The sequence below is a fragment of the Pelophylax lessonae genome (genome assembly GCF_965119305.1).
Source record: "Pelophylax lessonae genome assembly, chromosome: 1".
Classification (NCBI taxonomy): Eukaryota; Metazoa; Chordata; class Amphibia; order Anura; family Ranidae; genus Pelophylax; species Pelophylax lessonae.
The window spans coordinates 542848686-542869305 of NC_138768.1; the positions used below are offsets into that span (position 1 = coordinate 542848686).

The window sequence follows — 20620 nt, forward strand, 5'->3', positions numbered from 1 at the left end:
GTAAGTGCAATATGTTTTGAGTGAATAAAGCTTTCAGTATTACAACAGAGAGCACTAGATTTCCCTCTCTTTTATTTATATATCTTGGGAAAACTTGGAAATCGAGTGTGAGTTGTACCTGCTGCAGCGATATCCTTATTTGTGCTGACAAGTGCTGGAGTCTTGGTCCTGCTTGTATCGGAGCAAACACGTGTTGATTACCGTGGAGATTGCTTATGCTTTCTGGCCCTGCAGGGTCACGGTTTGGAGGTGAGAGTCAGATATTGCTTGGTGGAGGGATTTTGAGCACCGGAGTCACACCTGTTGTTATTTCACCAAATCACAAGTGGACTTTTTAATCTCTCCCGACTGTTATCGCCTCTTATATGAACTATCTCCTTTTAAATATGTTTTAATATATTTATTATTTATTATTGGTTTAAAGTGTTTTATCCAATGATTGAATCCCAATAACTTATTATGAACAGACTGCGCTACACTATTTATTATTTATTTCAGTTGAGTGTTAGCTGCTGGTCTCATTGCAGGTTTATTTATTCAGCGCTGAATCTTCCACACACATATTATGATTAGAAACACTGACTGCTGTGGCCATGATTAGGGATATTGACTCGAAGCTTTGGTCTGGTCACATCATACTGTTGTGGCAGTGTTTAGAGATGATGGTTGGCGGCACTGACATACAGTGATATTAGAGCAGTCAGCATGATATCTGTTCAAGCCTTTTTGAAGGAGCACAAATAAATGGGCAACATTGAGGTCCATAGACACAGTGGTTGGCCATGCAGCAGATGAAAGACACATTATGCCTACTTCCCTTGAGCTTTGGAAGATGTTCAGCAGTGCCATCAGCCCAGAGCTGGTTAAAACCAGTGGGATCCAGGTACATCCATCTACTGTCTGGAGGAGTCTGGCCATAAGTGGTCTTCATGAATGAACTGTGGCCACAAAGACATACAGTACCTCCAACATTGAAACAAGACTAAACTATGCACGAAAATATAGGAACTGGGCATGCAGAAAAATGGGAGCAGGTGCTTTGGACTGATAAGTTACAATTTGGCTGTAGCAGGAGGCAGTTTGCTTGCCGAAGGGCTGGAGAGCGGTACAATAATGAGTGTCTGCAGGCAACAGTGAAACATGGTGGAGGTTTCTTACAAGTTTGGGAGTGCATTTTTTCAAATGGTGTTGGAGATTTTCTTAGAATCAATGGTGTCCTGCTTGCTGTGAAATACAGGAAGATACTTCTCCATCAAACCATTAGGGAAATGTGTGATTGGCTCCAGATATATTCTGCAGCAGGACAACTACCCCAAGCATACAGCCAATGTCATGAAAGTTATTGTGAAGTCTCGTTTAAAAAATTAATAACAAACAAGTTATACTTACCTCCTCTGTGCAGTTGGTTTTGCACAGAGCAGCCTGGATCCTCCTCTTCTCAGGTCCCTCGTTCCTGCTCCTGGCCCTTCCCTCCTATCGAGTGCCCCCCACAGCAAGAAGCTTGCTATGGGGGCACCCGAGCCGAGCATTCAGGAACAGAGCTGCCATTTGGCCCCGTCCCCTCTCTTTACTGATTGGCTCAGTGACTTTGATTGACAGCCGCGGGAGGCAATAGCACTGCAGCTGTATCTCAGCCAATCAGGAGGGAGAGTCCCAGGATGGCTGAGAGACTCGTGGACATCGCTGGACAGAGTGGGAGCACAGGCAAGTAATAGGGGTGCTGCTACACACAAAAGGCCTTTTATCCTAATGCATAGAATGCATTAAGATAAAAAAAAACCTTCCTGACTTTACAACACCTTTAAGAACTATCTTCAGCATAAAGAAGAACAAGGAGTCCTTAAAGTGATGATTCAGCCACCCCAGAGCCTTGATCTCAACATTATGGAGCCTGTCTGGGATTGCATGAAGAGATAGAAGGATTTGTTGCAGCCTACATTCACAGATCTGTGGTTAGTTCTCCAATATGACCGGAGCAACCTACCTGCTGAGTTCCTTCAAAGACTGCGTACAAGTGTACCTAGAAGAATTTATGTTTTTTTGAAGGTCACACCAAATAATTTGGACTTTTGTTCTGTTCATTTACTTTCCATTTTGTTAACTGGAAAAAAATGAACTTCTATTTCTAAATGCATTCTTATTTCACAGCATTTTTTCACACCTGCCTAAAACTTTTGCATAGTATTGTACAGTATATATATATATATTTATTTTTTATACACACATACATACACACACAGCATATACATACATATAAAACATACACGTGCACATAATTCCCCATAAGCCACAGAACAAACTTAAAGAAGAAATACAACCCAATTCCAAAAAAGTTGGCAAACTGTATAAATTGTGAGTAAAAAAGGAATGGACTAATTTACAAATCTCATAAACTTATATTTTATTCACAATATAATATAGATAACATATCTAATGTTGAAAGTGAGGCATTTTGCAATGTCATGCCAAATATTGGCTCATTTTTGGATTTCATGAGAGCTACACATTCCAAAAAATTTGGGACAGGTAGCAATAAGTGGCCAGAAAAATTAAATGTACATATAAAGAACAGCTGGAGGACCAATTTTCAATTTATTAGGTCAATTGGCAACATGATTGGGTATAAAAAGAGCCTCTCAGGAGTGACAGTGTCTCTTAGAAGTCAAGATGGGCAGAGAATCACCAATTCCCCCAATGCTGCAGCGAAAAATAGTGGAGCAATATCAGAAAGGAGTTTCTCAGAATAAAATTGCAAAGAGTTTGAAGTTATCATCATCATCTACAGTGCATATCACCCAAAGATTCAGAGAATCTGGAACAATCTCTGTGCGTAAGGGTCAAGGCCGGAAAACCATACTGGATGCTGGTGATCTTCGGCCCCTTAGACGGCACTGCATCACATACAGGAATGCTACTGTAATGGAAATCACAACATGGGCTCAGGAATACTTCCAGAAAACATTGTCAGTGAACACAATCCACCATGCCACTCACCGTTGCCGGCTAAAACTCTATAGCCCAAAAAAAAAAGCCATATCTAAACACGATTCAGAAGCGCAGGCGTTTTCTCTGGGCCAAGGCTCATTTAAAATGGACTGTGGCAAAATGGAAAACTGTTCTGCGGTCAGACGAATCAAAATTTGAAGTTCTTTTTGGAAAACTGGCACGCCATGTCATCCAGACTAAAGAGGACAAGGACAACCCAAGTTGTTATCAGCGCTCAGTTCAGAAGCTTGCATCTCTGATGGTATGGGGTTGCATGAGTGCATGTGGCATGGCCAGCTTATACATCTGAAAAGGCACCATCAATGCTAAAAGGTATATCCAAGTTCTAGAACAGGGGTGGGGAACCTATGGCTCAAGGGCCATATGCGGCCTGCAAAATCATTTGGTCCGGCCCCCCAGGCTGCCGCTGAGTCTGTGTCTCTCAGCTGAGCTGTCAGAATGGAGACAATATTTTCTGCATAGTTCAGGCTCCGTTCTGACAGTCTGAGTCACCGGCAGAGTGATTTCAAATGTACTTAACCTGTGACTAATACAGGAAGCATTGCATCTATCTTCCTCCAGCGCGGCGCCCCTCCTGAGTCTCACGCCAGCATTTCCGGCCAGCAGTACCAGCCTGAGCCAGCAGTACCCACAGCAGTACCAGCCAACAATGAAAGCCTGAGCCAGCAGTACCAGCCAGTATTTCCCACCAGCAGTACCAGCCAGCATTTCCCACCAGCAGTACCAGCCAGCTGTACCCACCAGCAGTTTCAGCCAGCAGTACCCACCAGCAGTTCTTTTCAAAAATTACCACCACAAAGAGTCGACTGCGCACCAGACTGACCGACGCAAACCTGGAAAACCAGTTGGGAGTAGCAGCATCATCAATACCAGCTAACATCACACACCTCACCAAAGAGAATCAGTTCCTGCCATCACATTGGGGGTGAATTAATGAAATGTTTGACCAAATATAACAGGTTAATTTTTAAGTTGATAATTTTGTACGGCCCCCGAATTATGTTATAAATATCCAAATAGCCCTTGGCAGAAAAAAGGTTCCCCACCCCTGTTCTAGAACAACATATGCTCCCATCCAGGCGTTGTCTCTTTCAGGGAAGACCTTGCATTTTCCAACATGACAATACCAGACCACATACTGCATCAATTACAACATCATGGCTGCGTAGAAGGATCCGGGTACTGAAATGGCCAGCCTGCAGTCCAGATCTTTCACTCATAGAAAACATTTGGCACATCATAAAGAGGAAGATGCGACAAAGAAGACCTAAGACAGTTGAGCAAGTAGAAGCCTGTATTAGACAAGAATGGGACAACATTCCTATTCCTAAACTTGAACAACTTGTCTCCTCAGTCCCCAGACTGTTATAAAATTAAGAGGGGATGCCACACAGTGGTAAACATGGCCTTGTCCCAATTTTTTTGAGATGTGTTGATGCCATGAAATTTAACCACTTCTGGACTGGAAGTTTTCCCCCCTTTAACGACCAGGCCATAATTTGTGATTCAGCACGGTGTTATTTTAACAATTTTGCGGGCGTGCGACGCTGTACCCAAATAAAATTGATGTAATTTTTTCCAACAAATAGAGCTTTCTTTTGGTGGTATTTGATCACCTGTGCGATTTTGTTTTTGCGCTATAAACAAAAAAAGAGCGACAATTCTGATCTGAAAAAAAAAACAATATATTTTTCACATTCTGCTATATAACATTCTCAAAAAATAAAAATAAAAATTACAATTTTTTAACATTTTAGGCCAATTTTCTGCTACATATTTTTGGTAAAAAAAAAAAAATCTAAATAAGCATATTTTGATTGGTTTGCGCAAAAGTTATTGCGTCTATTAACTACGGGAAATATTTATGCCATTATTATTGTTTTGTTTTTTTTTTACTAGTAATGGCGGGGATCTGCGATTTTTAGTGTGACTGCGACATTGCGGCGGACAGATTGAACCCCTAACTGACATTTTTTACACTTTTGGGGGGACCAGTGACATTACTACAGTAATCAGTGCTAAAAATATGCTCTGTTACTGTAATAATGACACTGGCAGGAAAGAGGTTAATATTGTGGGTGATCAAGGGGTTAAATGTGAGCCTAGGGGCGTGATTGTAACTGTGGGGGGGGGCGTGGCTTGTGAAATTATCATAGAGACCTGTGATCCTATATAGAAAGATCACAGGGGCTCTATGATCATTCCAGGGAGAAGAACGGTCAGCTGTGTTTACAACAGCTGACCATTCGTCTCTCAGCGGGGAACGATCGTAGGTGTCAGGCGGCAATCGGAGCCGCCTGCCCCGGTGCATCAGCTTCCCCGCTGCCGAGTGGGGGTGGGAGCATCACACCGGTGGCGTGCTCTCGCCCCCTAGCTGCTTGCGCGCGATCGATGTAGGTCTACGTCGGTTTGCGCAGGAGGGCCGCACTGCCGCAGTAAAAAGGCAGCGGGCGGTCTGCAAGTGGTTAAAATCAACGTATTTTCCCTTAAAATTATACATTTTCTCAGTTTAAACATTTGATATGTCATCTATGTTGTATTCTGAATGAAATATTGAAATTTGAAACTTCCACATCATTGCATTCTGTTTTTATTCACAATTTGTACAGTGTCCCAACTTTTTTGAAATCGGGCTTGTAGTTGCAACATCATGTGCTATTTATTGCCCATAACAGGGTATATAAAACTCTATGCCGTTACTTTTTTATGAGCAATAAATTGCTTTTGATGCTGAAACTATTTCTTCTTTTTTGTTTGTTCCGTTTCCTATACTGTGTCTATGTATGTGTGTATCTATATCTATCTATCTATCTATCTATCTATCTATCTATCTATATATATATATATATATATATATATATATATATATATATATATATATATATATATATATATATATATATAGAGAGAGAGAGAGAGAATTTGGCAGTACATCCAACCAGCCTCACAACCGCAGACCATGTGTAATCACACCAGCCCAGGACCTCCACATCCAGCATCTTCACCTCCAAGATCATCTGAGACCAGCCACCTGGACATCTGCTGCAACAATCGGTTTGGAAAACCAAAGAATTTCTGCACACTGTCAGAAACCCTCTCAGGGAAGCTCATCTGCATGGTCATCCTCCTCATCGGGGTCTTACTGCAGTTCGTCGTCGTAACCGACTCGAGTGGGCAAAAGCTCACATTCAATGGCATCTGAAGAGGTGTTCTCTTCATGGTTTTCACTGTACAGGGCAGATGGCAGATACTGTGTATGGCATTGTGTGGGTGAGCGGTTTGCTGGTGTCAACGATGTGGATCGAGTGGCCCATGGTGGCAGTGGAGTTATGGTATGGGCAGGCATATGTTATGGACAATGAACACAGGTGCATTTTATTGTTGGCATTTTGAATGCACAAAGATACCGTAACAAGATCCTGATGCCTATTGTGGTGCCATTCATCCACCACCATCACCTCATGTTGCAGCATGATAATGCATGGCCCCATGTTGCAAGGATCTGTACACAATTCCTGGAAGCTGAAAACATCCCAGTTCTTGCATGACCAGCATACTCACTGGACATGTCACTCATTGAGCATGTTTGGGATGCTCTGGATCGGCGTCTATGACAGAGTGTTCCGGGTCCTGCCAATATCTAGCATTTTCGCACAGCCATTGAAGAGGAGTGGATCAACATTCCAAAGGCCACAATCAACAACCTGATCAACTCTATGCGAAGGAGATGTGTTGCACTGCGTGAGGCAAATGGTGGTCACACCAGATACTGACTGGTTTTCGGACCCCCCCCCCCCCAATACAGTAAAACTGCACATTTTAGAGTGGCCTTTATTGTGGCCAGCCTAAGGCACACCTGTGCAATAATCATGCTGTATAATCAGCATCTTGATATTCCACACCTGTGAGGTGGATGGATTATCTCGGCTAAAGAGAAGTTCTCACTAAGGCCCCTTTCACGCAGTTCCGTTGACAGAGCCGTTCTGCTCAGTGGGGGATCCATCCACCGATCCTCGCTGAGCAGGCGGATGACAGCTCCGTCTCCGCTCTGTGTGTTGAGACAGAGGTGTCAGATGCCCGCTGTCCTCTATGGGGGAATCGGATGAGAACGGACCGCCTGTCCGTTCTCATCCGATCCACCAGACAGATGGAAAATAGGGTTTCCATCCGTCCGGATTTGACGGACAGGATCGGATGTCAGCGGACATATCTCTACTGACATCCGCTGCCCCATAGAGATGCATGGGGCATCCGTTCAGATCCGCCTGAAAAACTGACAGGCGGATCTGAAGGATCTGCCTGTGTGAAAGGGGCCTTAGGCTGTCCATACATTATACAATATTCTTACAATTTTCTCTACAATTTTTCTTTAGATTTACCTTCAACTATGTAGTACAAAGGCCTGCCTAATAGGATACAAGTGAAAGTGTTGTTTACTTTGACCTCCTTTTATATGGTTTTTGGTAAATCTAACAGAAAATTGTCCAAGAAAACAGGCCAGCCTAACACAGGTTTAGACAAATTTGTGAACAATATTTGAGAGAAATAGGCCTTTTGTGTACATAGAAAAAGTCTTAGATCTTTGAATTCAGCTCATGCAAAATGGGGGCAAAAACAAAAAAGTGTTGCATTTATATTTTGTTCAGTGTATACACACACACACACACACACACACACACACACACACTACATATACAGTATATATTCTATGCATTAAGGTAAAAAACCTTCTGGGTGCAGCTACGTAAGCCCAATCTCAATCTAGTGATGTGCATGAGAGCAGCGGCTCTCCTGGGTCTCGCTCTTCTTATTGGTTCACATTGCAGCAGGATTCATTGGTTTCTCCTGCTGTCAATCACAGCCGGTGAGCCAATGAGGAGAGAGCAGGCGACGAGCTGAGTCCTGCTCTCTGTGTGAATAGAAAATGTCAATTCACAGGAGCGCAGCTCAGAAGCTTGCTATTGGGGGCACCCGGCAGGGGGAAGAAAGCCAGGACTGCCAGCGGAGCACCCAAAAAGAAAAGGATCAGGGCTGCTCTTTGCAAAACAATTGTACAGAGCAGGTAAGTATAACATGTTTGCTATTTAAAAAAAAAAAAAATCAAAACCTTTATAATAACTTATTGTTAGTATACCTCTTCCTCTTACAAAATACACAATGAAGAAAGCATCTATTACATAAAAGTGAGGATTTAGTTGAATACAACAAAAGAAAAATAGGGACAAAAAATAAAAGGGAAGGAAACTTGAAAAGTCTAAATAAACAGTGAAAAAAGGATATGGTATATCCTGTGTGTATCATAATACATTGAAGCTATGTATTCATATGTTTCTATATCCCCAAAATATAGTGTTACCATCACACATTCTTTTAAATGTCATTCTTTATATGTTGTCATCATGTAGCACTTATTCTAATGTATAATGTGGTAGTCCTAGAAACAGTGCATGGACATATAGCTGTCCAACTCACTTTTCAGCATAGCATAGTGTTCTACTTTTATCAACATACAGTATAAGAAGTAATAATATTTATATGCTTAAAGGGTAACTCCACTTTCGTGGGGAAAAAAATAGCAAATAAAGAAAAAATAATATAGCGTATACAATTAAGACACGAGTCATATTGTGTTTGAATAACACTAAAAATCACCGTTCCTTTTCAATCTGCAGCTCTGCAGCTCTGTAATTTTCTGTAAATACAAGGCAATATGGCTACCTGGAGGTGTGCTGTACAAAAAATGTGTACAGAACAGCCCCCCCCCCCCCCCCACCCAGAAACATAATTCCCTGCTTGTGTGATTGGCTCACTGATTTTCCTAGAAGTCTGCCCTAAGAAAAAAAAAAGTCAGATTTCTGGCATCCCCTGCAACAAGAATGTTATTTTTGGTGAGATACTCCCAATAGGAACACGTCCAAAGGGATGCAGGTCCAGCAGATTCCTCATTAGAGCCCTGCAGGTGCACAGCTGATTGATCATTATGAAACCACTCCCATTAGATTCACTTTCCCACATGGGCACACAGTGATTCCTTCAGAATAACAAAAGGTAGGAATCTACAACAAAGTTTGTTAGAATCCTTGTACTGTACAGAGATCACCCAGAGGGGAAAGTTTTTTCTTAACAAAAGTGGAGTTTCTCTCTTTTATTCATAAATACTTACAGTATATAGTATATACTGTAGCTTTGCTCTAATGGTTAGACTTACACTAAATTTGCATATATGTTTTAGCTTAAAGTATAACTAACCTTTTTTTTTTTTAAGTTTTGGATAGAGGGGAGAAGAATTAGAACCGGTCAGGTTTTTATTGCTGTCTGTGTCCCCGATAGGGAAATTCACATTCTCCATTTGTCCTGTTTACCATTATCAAGTGAAATCAAAAGAAAATCCAAAATTGTGGCTTGCCCCTAGAAAAGTAAAAGAATGGAAATCCTCCAATGGAGACACTGGAAGTTCTGGTGACCTAATGGTCCCCAAGAGATTCCCCTAATTTGAAGGTTACGGGACAGGAAGTGAAGGTAAATCTCCCCAATGGGACAAACATGGCAAAAACAAACCTCACAGGGGTTATAGCCCTCCCTTGCTCTATTACAAGAAAAAAAAATTTGAATGGTCAGAACATCCTCTAAAATAAAGGTTTCAGTTTTGTGTGGCTCCTGTGAAAATACATTTCCTCCTGGCTTCTTCTCTGGGACTCCAGTGGTAGTCCTACCCACCAAATCTCTAGTCCCCCTCAACCGTTGCAACCATTACAAAGCTAAATGCCATTGTTTAATGAAATCATGGATTTTCCATAATGCTGAATTAACAAGTAACTGGGAAATGCAGCTACAAAAGAAACCTTCATTATGTGTTTGTGGGAATAGCAGACATCAGTTACTGCGGACAAATCTTACCACATAATCGATATTGGGGAAAGGGAGTTGTATTGCGGTCATTACTGACATCCTTTTTAAAATGCCAGTTGCCTGGTGGCCATTTTTAGATGTTTAAGGGACAATCTGACTACTAAGGCCAGCCATACACGGGGCGAATTTCACAAAATCTTCAGCACAGACAGCATTGACAGGGGAATCCCTCCTGCTGAGAAATTGTCTTCTCCTGGCCGGGGGGGGAGCCTTTCCCACTGGTAGAAGACAGTGATTAGCCACTATAGCAGCTGCAGGCTGGTTGTACCCAAATAGATAGATCGATCAAGTTGGTACATTCAGCCTGCCCATTAATGGTTCGAACCGTGTGGCCGGTCTTAGAGCAGCATTTGTGGTAAGAGGCCTCCTGGTGATCAATAGTTTGAATATTTTACTGCCGGTTGCTAAGGAAATGCCTTCTGTTTAGACTCTCAAGTAAGTGGAGATCAAGGCAGCCGAATCAAATAAAATGTAGGCAGGATGTGTATACACCCACTAGCCAGTGGCTTAGGCAGGGACCTTTAATTCTAGATAGGCCATATAGTTGGCCTGTCTATAATAAAGCTCACTTAATGCTACTAGTGTGTCCATGATTTCTAGGTAAGCCGGGGGGAGGTCATCGCTGGGAGCTGCAGGGGGACCCATCAATCTAGCGCTCCTAGGAGGTAGCATAACATGATGCAAAAAAAAAAATCTAATTTTCTCACACTGAAAATTAACATAGTTCTTACAGCCATCATGAGGGTCATTTTGTCTAGATTAGAACATATTAAGTTGAGGGATGTAGCTTGCTGTCCAATGCCCCCCCCCTCCCCCCTCCCAATTCTAGTGGCATACAAAGTCTCAGGCTGCAACCAGTTAGTATCCTCCTTTGCTCCTCTCCCTGCACTCTGTCAGTCCTTGGCAGAGAAGGAGCAAAGATCTGCAGCCAGGAATGATGCTCTGCTGTGCAGCTTAAACAGCTCGCAGTCAGGCTACAATGAGTAACTTTGGCACAATGACAAGTAGAAGTAGATTATAAATGCTTTATATGGGCCCAACTGAACATTTTCTAGAACTTTTTCCACCTAAACATTAAACAAGTGAAAGATTTCATCTAATATATTTAATGTGGCCTCCAAAGCCATTGTTCTTCAAAATCCTTCTACTGGTGTTGACATTAAAAATGTTCTTGTAAAAGACCATGGAATGCTTGCTTTATTAATAAAGCACCCACACGTAAATGCCAACTGCTATAACAATAGGCTTTTTTTAGGATATATAATATGAAAACAATTAATTTTACGATTTTGATGCAGGAACTCTTAAAATGCAGCTCAACCAGAGATAAAACTAGGTATTATACAAAACTTTAAAGACTTGCACTCATTATGGGCAACATGATGAATATCTCTCAGCTTTATGGAATGCAAGTACAAAGATTCTCAGAAGCTGTTGATCAAGCATTCTTTATCAAAGATGTAAGACACACCAACTAACCAAACACTTCTGTTTGAACCTCCAGAGGTGTGGTGTAACCACTCCTTACTGTAGCTTAAAGGTATATATAAAATCCATCCTCTGAAACAGTTAACATACATCTAGTATAACCACATATATGTAAAGAAAATATCAAAATAAACATGACACAGTGACCTAGTACAATAAGCATATCAGCTCAGCAGTTCTAGCATGAGGGCTGCCATCAGTTTTGCCAGGCTGTAAGAAGGCAGTGCAATACAGTATTTTAGCAGAGAGCGCTATTTGCTTTGTTTCTTTCTTTTTTTTAACTTTATTGAGAGTGTACAGATATACTCCATTCAAGCTTCGGCAATGCAGAGGTGCTGTAATGCGGTGACCTGCAATGCCATTTGATGCCCAAAAACGCAACATGTTTCCTCATGGCACATCACGCCAGCCTTTTGATGTGAAGGGGCCACATAAAAACAATTGTTTTCTATGTACTATTGGGGTTACTGACATCGAGCAGGAGAATTGAAATGCCAGTCAGACGAACAATATAAACAAGCACTAATAGAAAATGTAGGACCACAGTAGGAGGCGAGGTACTGTGGCTTTCATGTATATTTAGTAAAAATATTAATAACTGCTGCGCCTGCTAATAGTAAAAAACGTATAAAGAAATATTTAGAGAAAAGCAGCTGGCACAATATTGTGAAATTAACAATATACCAGCATAATAAAAGAAGTGCAGCGCTGATCAAATAACAAAGTCCACCTCCAGAGAGAGTCCCAGTGGAAAGCATAGAGCATATCTTCAATCTGTGTGTGAGAACCACCACGACACCCAATCACACAGCCTCTTACTGTATATTACAGACCCTCACTACAAAGGTCTATGTAAGCGGTGTTATATACAACGGGCAAAGGTGATAGTGGAATCCTCCAATAATCCTTTAGCGATCCTCTCCGCGAACATAACATCTCATGTAGAGATAAATGAAACACTCCTCATGGTGTAGACATCACAAACCAATTTAAAAATAAATTAAATATCCATTCACATAATAGTTCTAAAACGTCAGCGTGTCTGAATATATCAATTCTGCGTTTCAAGCCACCAAGATGGCCGCCATATCCCAAGCATGCACCAGCGTCATACATCATCGGCTCCTCCAGATGTGATAATTTCATGTGGAGATAAATAAAACTCTCCTCATGGTGTAGACATCACATCCGAAGGAGCCAAAGACGTATGACACTAGTGCATGCTGGGATATGGCGGCCATCTTGTTGGCTTGAAACTCTGAATTGATATATTCAGACACCCTGAAGTTTTACAACTATTATGTGAGTGGATATTTTATTTTTTAATAAATTGGTATGTGATGTCTACGCCATGAGGAGTGTTTCATTTATCTCCACATGAGAGGTTATGTTCGCGGAGAGGATTGCTAGGTGATTCCACTATCACCTTTGCCCATTGTATATAACACCGCTTACATAGACCTTTGTAGTGAGGGTCTGTGTTATATGGTAAGAGGCTGTGTGATTGGGTGTCGGTGGTGGTCCTCGCACACGGATTGAAGATATGCTCTATGCGTTCCACTGGGACTCTCTCTATGGATATGGACTTTCCGTTATTTGATCAGCGCTGCACTTTTTATTTTTTTTCCATGTATATTTTCAAATATGTGCAATTAAGGTCTCTATTTTAACACAAACGGTTAGACAAGGCTAATTTTGATTTGTTGCAGGCTAGCTAGGAAGTGTGCTGGGAAGTTTTCTGTTTGAAATGTGCAAAGCCTCCTCCATCTGCACCTTCCTGTAAAGGCTAGTTATAGACTGGGGTGGTTGCCATTTATATGAATCACCTGAATAATCAGACAGGGAGTAACTGTAACTCACAGTTTACAAAGTTAGAAGCAATAATGCAAAACAGGTTCAGAATGATAAGGAGTAACCATACACCACAGAATAATATAAAACAGATTCCGAAAGTTGCACAAGTATGTCTCTGTGGTTTAATCAGGTTGATCTGTGACTGCTAGCATAGTCTTGATAAGATTTGATTTTTCTATAATCTCTGTAATGCAAATGCTCGATTCACCCATCAACACAGTCAGTGTTGATGGGGGAATCCCTCCTGCTGCGCTTTAGTATTCTGACAGCAGGAGGTTTCCCCACCATCAGAATACAATCATTTCTTCTGGTGGCTATAGCCACTGTCAGTGATTGTACAAAAAATAAAACTGACAGCCTGGTTGTACTAATGTTGATTGAAAGATCAACTAGCCTGCCCATAGATTCCTGCTAGCCTGGAGGGAAACAACTAAATACTGTCTGTGATATTTGCACTAACATATAATTTTTCAGGACAAGCTTTCGGGGTATGTCATGGACACAACTTTCAGAATCTGTGTTACATTATTCTGTGGTGTATGGTTACTCCTTATTCCAAACCCATTTTGCATTATTGCTTCTAGCTTTGTAAACTGTGAGTTACAGTTACCCCCTGCCTGATTATTCAGGTAATTGTTTCTGACGCAAGTGCACTAATACGGCTACAATCACCTCAATACTAAACCAGATGAATGTTGAATCCAACTCTTGCTGGCTTAAAATTCTCTAACAAACACAACAGCTCAGAACACAAACGGCTACTCGTGATTATCCATAACAGCATCCCTCTCAGCGAAAGCACAAATTAATATACAACATAGAAAACAACAATAGAAAATCTAGGATTACTGAATCCAAAAATAGGTGAATGTTCTGGTTTAACCACTTTAGCCCCGGAGGATTTTCCTGCTTAACGTCCAGGCCACTTTTTGCAACTTGGCACTGCGCGACTTTAACTGACAATTATGCAGTCACGCAACTCCGTACCCAAATTAAATTTACGCTCTTTTTTTTCCACAAACAGAGCTTTCTTTTGGTGGTATTTGATCACCTGTGCGATTTTCATTTTTTGCGATATTAATAAAAAAAGGGGGAAATTTTTGCGAAAAAATTGACATTTTCCACTTTGACAGTTAAAAAATATCCAATATATTCAATTTTTGTCATATATTAAGGCCAAAATGTATTTAGCTACATGTCTGACAAAAAAATTGTAAATGAGTATTTTTAACCACTTTAAGACCGGAAGATTTTTCCCTATTCCTGACCAGGCTATATTTTGCGATTCGGCACTGCGTTATTTTAACAAACAATTGCGCGGTCGTGCGACACTGTACCCAAATTAAATTGATGTCCTTTTTTTCCCCACAAATAGAGCTTTCTTTTGTGGTATTTGATCACCTGTGCGATTTTTAATGTTTGAAAAAAAGAGCGACAATTTTGAAAAAAAAAACTATATTTTTTACATTCTGATATATAACATTCCCCAAAAATTAAAAAAAAAAAATCTAAATTTTTTAACATTTTAGGCCAATTTGTTTTCTGCTAGATATTTTTGGTAAAAAAAAAAAAAAAAAATCACAATAAGCGTATTTTGATTGCTTTGCGCAAAAGTTATTGCATTTACTAACTACGGGAAAGATTTGTTATTTTTATTGTTGTTTATTTTTTTTTACTAGTAATGGCGGCGATCTGCGATTTTTTTTTTTGCGGGACTGCAACATTGCGGCGGATAGATCGGACCCCTGACTGACATTTTTGACACTTTTGGGGGTACCAGTGACATTACTACAGTAATCAGTGCTATAAATATGCACTGTTACTATAATAATGGCACTGGCAGGGAAGGGGTTAACACTGTTGGTGATCAAGGGGTTAAATGTATGCCTCATGCTTACTGACGTGTGTGGGGGGAGGGGACTGTGTGACACAGACACAGATCGCAGGTTCAGCTATGCTGAATCCTGTAATCTGTCACATAGGAGATCCGCCCGCTTTGTTTACTCAAGCGGGTGGATCTCCTCACTCGATCCCCGACGATTGGGGAAGAGCAGTGGTGATCACCGCCTCTCCTCCCCTGGCCCCACTCCCGCTGTGTCTGAATACAGCGAGAGCGAGCCTCCGGCGGCGTGCGGCGCCGAGAGAGGGCGGGATCCAGCGACGTATGACTACGTCGCTGGACCCAGGAGAGCCACTTTGCCGCAGAAGGCTCCATGTGAGCAGACAGCAAGTGGTTTAGCTATGGTGTTTGCTGGATAGAATCATGAACTCACAGATTTCCATGTAAGGCAACAAGTGAAAGCATTAATTAAAGCACTCTTTAATAAAATCGATCTGGAAAAAAATGATAACACGACCTTGGGAGCTCAGCGGAGAGCTCTAGTGGCCATTGCACAGATATAGTTTGTAGATCATACTTTTCCATACCTCCAAACGTTGAGATGGGAACGAGGGACACATATTAAACTATGTAGGCAAAGGGAAACACCCCATGTCATGCCCAGGGCTGCTGTTAGAAATCGCGGGGCCCCGTACAGACTACCTGGCAGGGCCCCCCCAAGAAAATGTTAAAGATATATTTAGCTAAAATTACAACAAAATCACTATTATCAGACACAAATATAACATAACTCGCATAATTCCTACTAAATAAAAAAAAAAAAAAAAATATGTTAAATAAAAAAGAAGATGAGATGAGAAAAATATACAGGCTGGGCAGTTGGAGCTCAGTGATCAGAGAGACAGAGAGAGAGAAACAAAGTTACAATTTACAAATAAACTCCTGAGCAGAGATAAGTGCTGGGAGGGGGGGCCCACACAGGGAGGGGGATTAGTGAGGGACAACTGTCTCTTCCTCAACAGATAAAAGCTGATAGCAGGGAGAGGGACAGATCAGATTCAGGTGCTGGAGGAAGATTTCTGTATTTGTTGTCCATCACTAACCCCCCTCTCTGTGTGGGCCCCCCTGTGTGTTCGGGCCCCCTACAAAAGGGCTGGTGGTCCCCCCCCTATCAGCGGCCCTGGTCATGCCACCTTAAAGCTGAATTATACAAAAAAATGATTTGCTAAACCCACAAGTGTTTATTTTTTTTTTACCACTACTATTCCTCATAATGGCTTTTGAAATTTACAAATGCAGCAATTTAGCACTGGGAAACACTTTTTGAAAAACAAATAGTACATTTTTTATACAACTATATAGATTGGTTTGAAATGAGGGACAAATGAGGAGAAAAAAGGGGGCTAGAGGGATTTTGTTCCAAATCAGTCCCTCGAAATCGGGGACAGTTGGGAGCTAAGGCTTTATTGCAAGTATAATGTGTACGTACATATTCAGTGAAAGCTGTTAAAAAACATCACAGGACCCTAATTTAGCCTTTATTAAAAATAAAGGATTTTATTTTGACCTTTTGAAAACAGCTGGTGGTTTTCAAATGCATCCTTTGTGTTGACTTCCTTTTTTTTTTGCTTGTTTAAATCCTATCTTCCTGCTTTGTTGTTATACTCATTGGCACTCTGAATCACTTCCACAAACAAACAGGACGCTTTTGTATTTAGTGACTGCTTCTTTCTAGAAGTGAGTTATTTAATTAGAGATAACTGTCACGGCAGTCTCAGATTGGCCTACATCCAGTCACAAGAAATCAGCTAGTCAATTTGAGACCCTAAGCCTTTCCCTCCCTCCAGCCCCCTTTTTTCATTTTGAAGATGTCACAGTTCTGCATCTTATGTCATATTAGGCTAAATAGGGCTTTCATTTGATAGTAGATTTGGATACATTTTATTTAGGAGAAAATAGGGAACAATTTGAAAAAAAAAAAAAAAAGACCATTTTCTTGTAATTTTTCCCAAAACAATATTTACATAATGTCAAAAGCTCTGGGTATTTACCCAAAATACAACCCACAAAAGCTTGTGATTAAAATAACACGTCATTTTTAGAACATAGCAGAACGGCAAATCTCAAAGTGAATGTATGCGTTTTCCTTTTGGGGAGTTGTTCTTCCCTTTCGAAGCTTTACTGCAACTGCAGGAAAAATTATTGGTTTGTATAAATTGTTAACATAACATAGCAATAAGATCAAGTTGGGTTGGTGGGGATGCAAATCAGACTGATGGTGATGTTTTCATAGGTCTGTAATTACTACATTTCTGAATTACATTGCACTTCATTATATAAGCATTTGACGCTAAAGCAGATCATACACGGTTCGAATATCGATATTTGAACTATGTATGGGCAGGCTGAATGTATCAAATTGATCAATCAACTTGGGTACAACCAGCCTGCCAGGTTTTTACCTGCGATTATCGCTGGCCACTGCTATAGCCGCTAGCAATAATCACTGTCTTCTCCCCTGGGAGAATACAATGGCACGGCAGGAGGGATTCAACTGTGTGTTGATGGGGGAATCTAGCAGATTTCTTTCCTGCAACCGGTGTAAGGCTGGCCCTATGCAGTAAATGGAAAAGTTGTAGACATACGTCTTTTTTTTTTAGTATAGTTTATGTATTGTAGTAACGTCATATGATTGTTAATCGAGTGGTCTGACACTTGTTTGAACCTAATTTTAGTAGAAATTTCCAAAATTGTACTCTAGATAATACATCCCACACTAGTTAAAAAAAGAAGTATGTTTTTTTAATATTTTCCCTCTTTCATACTTCCCTAGGTGGATGCAGCATCGGTCTGATGCTGCATCTGTCCCCCGGCGCCTCTGCACTTAGAACCGAGCAATTGAACACTGCCGATCGCTCGGTTCTGACAGCTCCCTGAGCAGAGAGCTGCTGACCAAGTCAGCAGCTCTCCGCTCTGCCTCCTCCTCGCTCATTGGAGCTCTGGGCTTTGGTGGGGAGCGGCTGGCTAAAGTTCTCAGTGGCTAGCGGGTGTCGGTCCAGACACCTGGTGGATCCCGACTCTGTGGTCTTGATGACGCGGTGCCTGAAACGACATCTGTGACATCAGCAAAGAGCAGACTTCAGCCTGCTCTCTGCTAAAAAAGGGGTCACAGGAGTGCAGAACGAACTGTTACATATAGATGTACAGCCAAATAAGCTTTGGCTGTACTTCTCCTTTAATGGTCAGTTTGCATATGCAGTATATAACATAAAAATCGTAATTATGGGAAAAATGCATTGTAATTAACTGCAATTCCTTACATTGCATTACCTACACTGTGCTGTCTACTCTTCACACCATTGTGAAACTAATAAATCTTTCCATTTATTTAAAGTGACACTAAACACTGGTTAAGAAAAATTTAAAACTTCTATTTAAGTATGTATTTTTAACAAAAAAAAGTACCTTCTATTACCCTCAACCTTCTCCTAATCTCCAAATTCCTTTTTGTTCCTGCTGTGATCTGACGCCCTGTTACAGGGTACATTCTCTATGATGCCAATGCATGTAGGAATGTAGTCTGGCTCGCTCCCGAGATGGGCTAAGGACTATGGGATTTGTAGTGTGTAGAGAGCATTACACATGACTGCAACTAACATGCACTGTTTGTTCCAATCAAACAGAAGTGAGAAGGAAAAGGAAAGGTTTCATGAACTCACAAAGAACATTACAAGAAGGCAAAAAAACACTATAAGAAACAATTTCATGAAAAGTTGATTACAGGGCCATTAAGTAGTAGATACGTATGGATTATTTTTGGAGAATAAGGATAAGGATATCTTTTAAGTGTCACTTTAAGAAAAAAAAAAGAGTTGAAATTGAAGCATCACACCACTGCAAAAAGGTCCAGATACAACTTTATTGCATTAAAGGTCAGGGGTACAATTCAAAAAGTACCCAATGCATTTCAGGGGTCCAAGATCCCCCTTCTTCGGGGCTGGATTGGAAACAAAGTGAACTGGACCTATAATAGTCTTTTTTACAGTGTGAATTCAAAGCACAGGCCTAGTCAGGCCTAGTCAACAGCTTGTTTGGCAGACAACTTTTCCTCAACTTTAAGAACAAAGGCATTGCTAAAGAAAGTAATTGTTCCAAAAGCCAGAAGAATACCAACAGCAAAGCATAAAAAGTACACTGAAAAGCAAGTCCTTACCTTTATTTGGCTTGTTGCACGACTGTAACATTTCATTCTGTTCAAGTTTGGCCTCTCTTTCTTTCCATCTCCGTACCTGTTCTTCTCTCATCTTGAAGAACAAGATCTGTTTCTGTTCTTCACTAAGTTCAGCTAAAAGTTCTGGGTCAATATACATGTCAGCTAATATCTGCTTAAGCATGGCTGCTGTTATTTATACCAGTTTATATAATTAAATCCTTGGGATCCAATTGCAATAGGTAATCTTTTTAGGATTCTGAAAACGTTCCTAAAAATAAAGTTTTATTCTTGGGATTCAACAATGAAGAATAGATACAGACTGTATAATATCCATTCCATAGTGTATATTACATTTTCATCCCTGAAACAAAAAAACAAAAAGGGTAACATTATTTAAAGTATGCAGGATATATAAAATGGCAATCACAAAATTACATTTTGGAACATATTAAGGCCTGACAAGGCCATACTTATAATAATAAAAGGTACAGGTGTCCCTATCTAAAAAAGTGCCTTAAAAGAACCAAGGAAAAATCAATCTCAACTTGGATAGAGTTGGAAGAGAGGTCAGATAAAGAAGAAAGGGAAGAGAGGGTGTTCTAATTGCGGAAGAGATAAGGGAGCCAGTCCACTCTCAGTCCACAGGGGAGATGTACCTAATGCGGGAGTCCCAGGTCTTGTGAAATTTAGTAAGATATTGAGGGTACAGTTAAGTTCATCATTCACCATAACTCAGTTTAATTTATGTTTAACATAATCCAATTGCACCACAGCTACTTTCCAACAATACACAATTCTTGCTGCCAAAAACATACAGTATCTCACAAAAGTGAGTACACCCCTCACATTTTTGTAAATATTTTATTATATCTTTTCATGTGGCAACACTGAAGGAATGACACTTTGCTACTGTGTAAAGTAGTGAGCGTATAGCTTGTATAACAGTGTAAATTTGCTGTCCCCTCAAAATAGCACACAGCCATTATTGTCTAAACTGCTGGCAACAAAAGTGAGTACACTCCTAAGTGAAAATGTCCAAATTGGGCCCAATAAGCCATTTTCCCTCCCCAGTGTCGTGTGACTCATTAGTGTTACAAGGTCCCAGGTGTAAATGGGGAGCAGGTGTGTAAAAATTTGGTGTTATCACTCTCATTCTCTTATTCTGGTCACTGGAAGCTCAGCATGGCACCTCATGGCAAAGAACTCTCTGAGGGTCTGAAAAAAAGAATTGTTGCTCTACATAAGGAGGACCTAGGCTATAAGAAGACTGCCATGACCCTGAAACTGAGCTGCAGCATGGTGGCCAAGAC

General features: G+C 40.8%; 1 protein-coding gene across 1 annotated transcript in view; it reads right to left on the reverse strand.

Moving 5' to 3' along the window:
- SH2D4A (SH2 domain containing 4A) overlaps positions 1–20620 on the reverse strand; it is a 162742-nt gene that overhangs the window by 124434 nt on the left and 17688 nt on the right. Inside the window, exon 2 of the mRNA XM_082247811.1 lies at positions 19311–19671. Coding sequence (XP_082103937.1) covers positions 19311–19491 — 181 coding nt within the window. The 5' untranslated portion in view covers positions 19492–19671. The remainder of the gene's footprint in view (positions 1–19310; positions 19672–20620) is intronic.